Source organism: Psammomys obesus, unplaced genomic scaffold (genome assembly GCF_907164565.1).
Source record: "Psammomys obesus unplaced genomic scaffold, mPsaObe1.curated_primary_1811, whole genome shotgun sequence".
In the NCBI taxonomy this organism is placed as follows: Eukaryota; Metazoa; Chordata; class Mammalia; order Rodentia; family Muridae; genus Psammomys; species Psammomys obesus.
The window spans coordinates 455,967-465,464 of NW_026596028.1; the positions used below are offsets into that span (position 1 = coordinate 455,967).

Genomic DNA, 9,498 nt, shown 5'->3' on the forward strand with positions numbered 1-9,498 from the left:
AGCCACACCCCAGCCCCTCACTGGAAGATTCTAGGCAGGGGCTCTACCCCTGAGCCACACCCCAGCCCCTCACTGGGGGATCCTAGGCAGGGGCTCCACCACTGAGCCACACCCCAGCCCCTTACTGGGGGATTCTAGTCAGGGGCTCTACCACTGAGCCACACCCCAGCCCCTCACTGGGGGACTCTAGGCAGGGGCTCTACCACTGAGCCACACCCCAGCCTCTCACTTTGTAGAGCAGGCTGGCCTTAGAACTCACAGAGACCCTCCTGTCTCTGACCCAGAGTACCCAAGACTAAAGGCATGCACCACCATGCCCGGCTTAAACCCTCATCATCTTCAGCAGGCACACCTGCCTCTCTGCTGCACAGACCCACGCTGGTCCCACCGAAGCCTGACGGCTCGGCTAGCCCGCCCGTACACACTGAGGTCTTCACTGAGAGGAGGAAACAGCTTGTAGAAATTGGCTTAGACTATTCAAGCCCATCACGGTGAGCTCAATTTTCACCCACATCACTTCGCCGGGTAGCCGGTGGGCTGGCACTCAGGACAGGGAGGCCCTCGGGGCACAAGGCTTGGGGGGCAAAGCTGCAGTACCCACTTCCAGGAGGCTGAGGCAGGAGGCTGCCTGAGCCTGGGAAGGAATGCCAGCCTGGGCAGGAGAGCCATCTCAGCACGTAAAACTAAAGAACCAGACAGAGCCCATCTGTCTCTGGCAGACAGGCTAGGGGTGCCCTGACATGTGGAATTGGCTCCTGTGAGAGACGGCGACCGAAGTGCAACCACACTCTCGCTCCCTGTCCAACCACGGTCCTGGCAGCACGGCTGCCCGTGCCCAGGACAGCACCCGGGGCCTGCTCTGCCCTGGAAGAAGGCAGCCTCTCGTGTGAGCAGGGGGGGTGGTGGCCTGGGTGGCTCCGAACTCGTGTGTGAGCAGGGGTGGTGGCGGCCTGGGTGGCCCCGCTGCACTCGTGTGTGACAGGGTAGTGCCGACAGCCTGGCTTACCTCATAGTCCTGCTCTCCGGCCGCGGCGCCCCCGGCCGAGCTGCCCACCAGCACCTCCACGAAGGCCGAGCCATCGTTCCCCAGGTGCACGCTGTGTATCTGCTCCTCCTTCTCCAGCTGTGGGCAGAGAGTGCGCGTGAGTGTGGGGGCGGGCAGAGAGCCTCCTCCCCCAGTGCCGCCGTGTCGGGACAGAACAGGGTGGCTTCACACTAGGAAGCCCAGGACACTGCAGGAAGAGCTGCCTGAGGGCACACCCCCACTTCACCAGCAGACACCTGCACACTCTCACACTGATGGCGCCTGCCTGCCATGGACCTCTCCATGGTGGCACCGAACTAGCCAAAGGCGTAGCCAGGTCCAAGTTGTCCCACAAAGGACGCCTGACGCTAGGCGTGCCCGGACAAACTGACGCATGCCAGGGGCTCCCGACGTGCTCACTCCGCTCAGACTAGCTGTACGCCCTCGCCAGCCTCCCTCCCGGAGCCTCCGCTCCCTCATCTATAAAACAGGGCAAATCAAGCATCACCCACAGAACCTCGGTGGCTGGAGGCTAGGCCACACGGTCAGCTCTTGGCAGCCGTCAGTCAGCCATTGTTTTCATGCTGGTGACTCTCACTGAAGGAGATATGGGGCTAAAGCCGGGCCTGGGTGGCGCGCACTGGCACATGGAAGTGAGGGCAGGGGCACAAGTTCAAGGTCATCCTCAGCTCACAGCACACTTAAGGCCACTCGGGGTCACGTGAGACCTTGTTCCGAGAGAGAGAGAGAGAGAGAGAGAGAGAGAGAGAGAGACATGGAAGGTGATGGCCATACGGGACAGCCTAAACAAAAGGGAAGTGATGTGTGAGGGTGTGGCCTGTGCTCACGTTTGCGTGCTCGTGGAGGCGGAGGCTGATGTCAGGCTGATGTCTTCCCCTCGGCCCTCCACGGACCCAGCACTCACAGACACAGCCTGGCGTGGCTGTCCCCAGATCCCCTCTACCTCGGCCGCCATGCCCACCCAGTTTTCCCGGGGTAGCAGGAACCCCACTCTGGGCTCACTCACTGCCCAGATCCAGAAACGCTGTGTTCTAGCTGGGCGGGGTGATGTCTTGGATCCCTTGTCCTGGTCCTGCCCGATGCCCCGATGCTTAAAGCACCAGCTGTCAAGCCTGACCACCCGGTGGGAGGGGGGAACCGAGTCCTGAACACTGTCCTCTGCGTGCTGTACATACGCGTGCCCGCACACACAGTCACATCAAGCCACAGCGCTCACCTAGAGGAATATGCGCTGGTTTACTCTGGGGCTGCGCTGAGGGAGCGTGGCCCAGCACCCACTCCACGCCCTAAAGCGGAAGCAGTTTCACTAAGTTTAGACAGTTAAAACACATTGCTGGGTGCCCCCGAGAGGCGGGCACGGGGTAGGGAGCCGTTTTAGTCCCAGGATGCTCTCTGACGACACTCTTAGCTCTCAGATGGTGGGAGCGTCTAAGGGGCTTTCACTTATTCTCATGGGGCGTTGGTTCAGCTAGAGTGGAGCAAGGAACGGCTGTTCCAGAAGATAAAGCCCAAGATAAAGCGAGCAGCCTCTGAAGCTACAAAACCCGCTCTCGCCATAGCATCTGCTCAGCAATCCGTTACAGCACACACTCAGAAATACAGAAAACATGTAACACGGGCCCACGATGGGATCCAGAGACACGAGGCCTGGACGCTACGCACACACCCGCTTCTCCAGAGGAGTGGCGTCCAGCTCCCAGCACCCACACTGCTCGCCTCCGTGGGCACAGACATACGCATGGCACACGGGCACACACACGCAGTAAATAAAAAGGGATCTTCTGAAAATGTAGTAAGAACTTTCAAGGACACTGCTGCTTCAGCTAAGGACTTCAGGACCCTAGGTCCCAGAAAGGGCAGTCTGGGCTGGCGCAGACTGTAGCTTAGCTTTCCCTTTCTTCCTCAGGTTTATTTGTCTCGCTGTGTCAGGGCGTCCTGCCTGGACGGACGCCTGTGTTCCATCACTTTCCTGGCCCTGCAGAGGCCAGGAGAGGTGGAGAACCTCTGGACCCGGAGTCAGACGGTTGTGAGCAGCCTGCTCCTCCTGAAGAGCAGAGGGTGCTTTCACGGCTGCACCAACTCTCTGGCCCCATTTTCTGAGACACGGCCACAGCAGTCCAGGCTACACACAATGCAAAAGCTGATTACAGGCATGAGCTACCACGCCCCAGCTCCATTTCTCATGCTTATATTTAGTTCTCTTTTGGCACATGCTCGTGCGTGCGTGCGTGCATGCGTAGCCACTCTGCCTGTCCCTTTGTCTGGAGTTGTTTTGTCGGTTGCTAGCCGAGAAACACCCCAGGCTCGTCACTCCCCTATTCTCCAGGAGCAGGCGCTGATACAGGCTTCTTATTGAAGAAAGGGCTGCTTGTGAGGGCTCCTCAAACCTGCAGCTCTAGCCTGGGGGCTGGAGACACAGACAGGCGTGGGTGTGGGACACGCAGGGCAGGTGATTGGCAGGTGTCCAGCTGGCCAGCCGGGGCTCTTCTGTGGGGTCCCAGGATGGAGAGCCACAGCCCTGAGAGACACGGCTAGCTGATGGAGTGCCTGCCTGGACGCAGGAAGGCTGGAGTTGGTGGAACACGCTGGCCGGAGTTCAGCGCTTGGAACGTGAGGCAGGGAAGTGAGCTCAGTGTTGACCCGACCTCTGGCTAAAAGGGAGGTCAGCCTATCCCTCGGCTCCGCACAGCACTCTACCGTAACTCACTAGCCATCTTTCTGCTCCTGTGACAGCACAGCGACACTCCTCTGCCCTGCTCCTCCTGACACCTGATAGTCTGCCTCACTGCAGAGATGGCTGAGATGTTAGAGCCCGGTTCACCCGCAGAGGCTCATAGCCTGCTGTGACTCTGGGTCCTGCGGGACCCAAGGCCTCCATGGACGCCCACGCCACCATGCGCTGTCCTCCATCCTCTGTAACTGCCCATCTAGGCCCACCCAGCCTAGACAGAAGGAGCACACGGCCATCAGCGTGGATGGAGGGGGACTCGGAGAACAGCCTGATAATGAACATGTATCAGGCCTTTTAACCTGAGCACAGCAGCTCAGAGAAGAGAATGCTGGCCTCACGCAAAGCACATGCCTATGAGGCCACAGGAGGTCCAGGCCAGCCCGAGGCCATAGCGGGGCCCTGTCTCAGTAACACTGGTAACGGACATCAGGACAGCGGCACCGCCAGCAACCTCAGCACTCCGGAGAGGAAGCCGGCCAGAGTTACACGGAAGACTCTGTCCCAAAACAAAACTACCGGGGCTGGATGGATGGCTCCATGGTTAGAGCACTGGCTGCTCTTCCAGAGGACCTGAACTCAATTCCCAGCAGCCACACAGCGGCTCTCAACTGTCTGTGACTGTAGTTCCAGGGATCCAACACCAAATTCTGGAGTGCAGATGTACATGCAGACAAAGCACCAATATACATCAATAATTTGTTGTTTTGTTTTTCTAGACAGGGTTTCTCTGTGTGGCCCTGGCTGTCCTGGACTCTGCAAACCAGGCTGGCCTTGAGCTCAGAGATCGCCTGCCTCTGCCTCCCGAGTGCTGGGATCAATAAGTAAATCTTTAAAAGGAAAGAACAACAACAAGATAATATGAAAAAAAAAATCACGGCAAGTGTAGTGGCTCACGACTGAAATCCCAACCCGCGTGCCGCAGGGGCAGGAAGAGCCGAGGAGCAGGGCTGCAGCCAGCGCAGGGCCCGTGCCTCTGTAACTGCCCATCTAGGCCCTCTAGACACTCAGGTGACATCCCGCCACGCCGGCGTCCGCCCGGACCTGTCCTGCCTCCCCTCCGGGCCGGGCGGGGTCGAGAGGCTGGACTCCGTGGAGGCGGCTGACACACGGAGGTGTGTGGAGCTGACACAAGCACAGGGCTGAACCCGGTGTGGCGATGCTGGAGTTGTGTAAGTGTTTGGAGAACAGAAGGGAACAGGAAACAGCAAGCACAGTCTACTGTCCTGGCGTCCAGAATCTCCCTCTTGTTGCCAGGGCACGGAACCAAAGCTAGAGCTGGATGAACTCGGGGGCCCGATGGCAGTGCCAAGGGCAAGTGCACTCCCCAGGGGTCTCTAAGGGGACCCGACACACACAGTGCTCACCTATCTGCTGGTGAGCCGTCTGTCTTTCCTCCGCAGAGGCCACTCCCGACTCGCAGCCCCTTTCCCGGGGCGCGGAGCCCCCTGCCCCCAGGTCACCTGACCCACCTCTCCCCGGCCAGGTGGCCAGTATGAGCCCGTTCCGGCTTTCTGTGGGTGCACAGCCTCCCCTGCCTACAGCCACCAGACCCCAGACTGTGGAGATGGCCCAGCGGGCAAAGACTGGGGCCGGGAAACCCAACATGGAGGGAAAGTGACCGCCACAGGTGTCCTCTGACCTCTAAAGATGTGCACACGTGTGTGTGTGTGTGTGTACACACACTAAATAAGTGTGGTTTAAAAGAGAAAGAACGTTTCACAACTTTAGTCCCAGCACTTGGGAGATAGAGGCAGGGGGAACTCCGGGAGTTCGAGGCCAGCCTGGTCTGAATGGCAAGTCCCAGGACATCAACGGCTCTGCAGAGACCCTGTCTTAAAGGCACCAAACAGCGGGCATGGCTGCACTCTTGGGAGCAGCGAAGCCCTCCCACCGTGAACTCGGCTGACCTGGCCGCCAGCGCCCTTCCCCACTGGGCCTTCCCGGGACGTTTCCCTCTCCCTGGCCCTGGGTCCTGCACAGAGAACACGCATGCACATCCCTCGCTGCCCTGGCTCTGGCCTCCTGAGTCGGCACAGGCCATCCAGTCCTTCCCTGTCTTTGCCAGGCTCTCTGGGCCGTTTCCTCTCCCTGCGCCCACTGGGGGCTTACACAACTGAGCATCATTTCCCTGTGTGTGGGGGTCACCTGACCGCACCCTCCCTCTACACACCTCCTACACGCCGACAGGGCACTTCTGCAGACACTATGTCACCCGCTCCACAGCCGTGGGTCCTTACTCTCAATGGGCACATTTAGAGAAACGAAAACATCTGCCTCAGGTCAGAGTAACAGGGAGAGCTGGGACTTGAATCCAGATCCCAAACCAAACACTAAGCAACCTGGTTCTCACACCAGTTAAGAGACAGGCTCTCAGCTGTGTAATTTCTGGGCCTCAGTGCCCTTATCTATAAAGTGGGGATAATGACAGTCTGTTGGTCACGAGGACCAAGCGAATCAAGCCACGTGGGGTGTGTGTGCTGCTGACTGGCAGGCTGCATGGGGAATAACACTAGTTCTCATTACCAGCCTCTGACTTGGGACTTTAAAAACAATGCTTAAACACCTAAAATTGGCCAGAAGCTGCTGCGGATCCATGCTTGTTTGTTTTTCAAACTTCTCTATAATCCTCAAAAGGCTCTGTGCCCCGGAACTGAGCAAGAAAGAGGCCAAGTACCAGCCTCAGGTAAGCCTTGCCCACCAACCGGGGGCCGTGGCCAGCAGCAAGGTCAGCGTGTGAGCTGCACACAGTGCCTCAGACAGGAACCCCAGCAATGGGGGAGGAGGGAGTCCCCCAGAGGCGGCAGCTGGGGGCTGAGCTCCGGAGCGTGTGCACACAGGGCAGACTGGCAACGCTGTATAGCAGCAACACTCTAGAGTGGGTGGAGTCTTAGCAGGATGAGTGCTGGCACAGGACTTCACGGCAGGAGCTGGGGTCAAACACAGGGACACTGCCCGGCGGCCCTGGGCCTACAAACATGTAACTCTTCTCCCAGCATTTTCTAAAGACTTGCCTTTGGTGGAAGGAGGGTGTGGGCCCCCGGGGCCGGCGGTGACAGGTGGGCTGTGAGCCCAGACGTGGGAGCTGAGGACCAAACTGGGCCTCTGGAGAGCAGTTTGCTGTTTTCACTGTGGAGGCCCCTCTCTGGCCTCTTCCCCAGACTTCAGTTCCTGTCACGGTTTACTTTTGTTTTGCTTTTTAAGGCAGGGTTTCTCTGTGTAGCCCTGGCTGTTGTGGAACTTACTCTGTAGACCAGCCTGCCTCTGCCTCAGGAGCAGATTACAGGCGTGGGCCACTGCTGCCTGGCTCATAACATTTTAAAAAAGCAGCCAGAAAGATGTCAGCCAGAGAGGAGACATGGTTCAGTGAGTTGGCCTCTTCCCGAGCCTGCTCGAGGCCCAGTTCAAATCTCAGCACTGTGTGTGAGTGTTGTATGATAATGGAGATAGACAAACACTCAGCATGATAGCACCCACCTGGAATTGCTCTGTCCCAGATGGACACAGGAATTTAAGAAACCCAAAGGAAAGTGGGTGGAGGTGGTGCCCGCTTCATCCCCGGCACTCAGGAGGGAGGCAGAGGCAGGTGGATCCCTCCCCGTCCTTAGCCAGCCTGGTCTACAGAGTTCCGGGACAGCCAGGGCTCAGTAGAGACCCCGTCTCAAAAGCAAAAACACAAACAAACAAAACAGAAGCCGGCCAGCTGGCTTCATTTCTCCTCCAAACACTTGTCTCATCCATGTTATTCGTGTGTCCCGTGTTCCAGGCAAGCCCTTTACAGCTGGGGTATTTCTCATGGGACAGTTGCGTTTTATTTTGAGACAGCTTCTAAGTTGCCCAGGCCGGCCTTGAGCTTGTGACCCTCCTACCTCGACTTCCCAGGCAGCTGGGAGCACAGGCCTGAGCCAGCAGCCCCTTCACGTTCGCACCCTACAACGGGACTGACTTATGCAGACACTTTTCCTGACCACCTTCCCCGCAGTAACTGTCCCAGCTGAGGAAACCGAGGCCCGATGTGGAATCGGCGCACGCAGGGCGCACACACTGGTGCTCCCGTGGGCGGGGAGGCGAGGGGAGGGGAGGCGTCACCTGGAGGACCACGGAGATGCTCTTCTCGCCCGCCCTGGCTGCCCGCCACTTCCGGTACGTGTCGGCCTTCAGCAGGTTTTCCGCACAGTGGGTCTGCGGGCAAGAGCAGCGGGGAGCACGGCGGTGAGAAAGCAGGTCCACGCTCAGCCTCCCGCCGGCGCCTGCGCAGGCCCTTCCCCCTCGCCCCCACAGCGCCCCCGCCCCCCACGCCCGCGCCTCACCGAGTCCTGGCTGCTGCAGGACACGACGTGGCGGAGGCTGATCTCCGGCATCGCCCGACCGGCGGGGCCCGAGGACGCGGGGCTGCAGCGGCTCCGGGCCCGGGGGAGGCCGAGGGAGCGCGCCCTGCACGGCACGCAGTGCGCACGCGCGCCAGGCCCGTGCCGTTCAAACCGCGGCGCGCCGGCGCGGACGTCGGGGTGCGCACGCGCGGTCGGGCCGCTCCGGGGCCCCGCCCCCTGCCCTGACGCCACCGCTCCCGGTGACGCAGCTCGCGGCGTCCTGGGAGCCTGGCAACAGGAGCGGCGCGGTGATCGGCAGCCGGGCGCGCTCCGTCCCCCTACCCCGCGACACACGGACAGACAGACAGACAGACAGCGCTCTCGGAACTTCCTTGGCTCGTGGCCTGGCACCGAAACAGAGGGGGAGGGCGCTTGCAGGAGCCGCGCCGCGCCGCGCCGCGCACGAGCTCCCCCGCGTGCTCCCACGAACGCCTCGGCTCCCCAGGGCTCCGCGCGCGCTCTCCGTCCTCTGCGAGCCTGGCCGTCCGCAGGCTGTCCTCTCTTCGGTCCCCTGCAGACCAGGGGCACAGGCCTGGGCGGGGCCGCAGTGGGCACAGCTCACACAGAGGAGAGAGTGTGCGGCGGGCACGCGAAAGGGAAAGGAAGGCGGCGGGCGCCCGGCCCCCGCAGGACGCGCCCGGACATGCTGGGCGCTCCCAGGTGAGGGCCCACCCACGCGGGGAGCCTCCGGCGATGCTCTGCACCCAGGGAGTCCTGTGCGCCAGCCCGCCCCTGGGCTCTGTGAACACGGGGGTCGGGGGGGGGTACAGAAGGGCCCTCCGGGGGCGGGTCCAGTCTCCGGCGGCTCCACGGCTGCCACCCGGAGGCTGTGGGGGACTGCGCGGCTTCTGACCTCAGCTCCTCTCACCCCAGGGTGGAGGTGGCGCCGGCCCGCCCTTCCCGGCGTCCTATAAGGACCGGGGACCTGGCGGGCAGGCTCACACACCATGAGGCTGCCTGGGAGACACAGGACCTTGCTGCTGGCCCTCGCGCTCTGCGCCCTTCTGGGTCTCGGTGAGTGACAGGGGACCTGGTCTCGCTCCTGGGGCCGCAGAGGGCTTGGTGGGCCGGGCATGGCTTGTCCCTCAAAACCAGACATCTGAATTCTAGGAAAGTGGATGAGCGCTGTCAGAGAAACTTTAAAAACGGAACTAATTCCTCGGAAGGAAAGGGAGGCTTTTCCCTGAGTTAGAGCAGTCCGCGTCTTCACCCCATCCCTGCCCAGACACACACGCCTGCCTCTCCGCTCACACACAGCTCCACGCTGGCCTCTCTGTCCCTCGTTCCCGCTCACACACAGCTCCAGCCTCTGTCCCCATCCCGGCTCACACACAGCTCCACGCCGGCCTCTCTGT

The 9,498-nt window shown here is 60.8% G+C and overlaps 2 protein-coding genes across 5 annotated transcripts in view; one reads left to right on the forward strand and one right to left on the reverse strand.

The window, feature by feature from the left end:
• The window catches only part of Xrcc1 (X-ray repair cross complementing 1), a 16,623-nt gene extending 8,392 nt beyond the window's left edge, over positions 1-8,231 (reverse strand). For all 4 annotated transcript variants that reach the window (XM_055620675.1, XM_055620676.1, XM_055620673.1 and 1 more), the window contains exons 1-3: positions 8,084-8,231; positions 7,863-7,955; positions 1,007-1,123 (exon numbers count right to left, since the gene is read on the reverse strand). In XM_055620675.1, coding sequence (XP_055476650.1) covers positions 1,007-1,123; positions 7,863-7,955; positions 8,084-8,134 — 261 coding nt within the window. In that variant the 5' untranslated portion in view covers positions 8,135-8,231. The remainder of the gene's footprint in view (positions 1-1,006; positions 1,124-7,862; positions 7,956-8,083) is intronic.
• A 122-nt stretch (positions 8,232-8,353) lies between these two features.
• Positions 8,354-9,498, forward strand: part of Pinlyp (phospholipase A2 inhibitor and LY6/PLAUR domain containing) — a 5,606-nt gene continuing 4,461 nt past the window's right edge. Inside the window, exons 1-2 of the mRNA XM_055620681.1 lie at positions 8,354-8,803; positions 9,017-9,157. Coding sequence (XP_055476656.1) covers positions 9,091-9,157 — 67 coding nt within the window. The 5' untranslated portion in view covers positions 8,354-8,803; positions 9,017-9,090. The remainder of the gene's footprint in view (positions 8,804-9,016; positions 9,158-9,498) is intronic.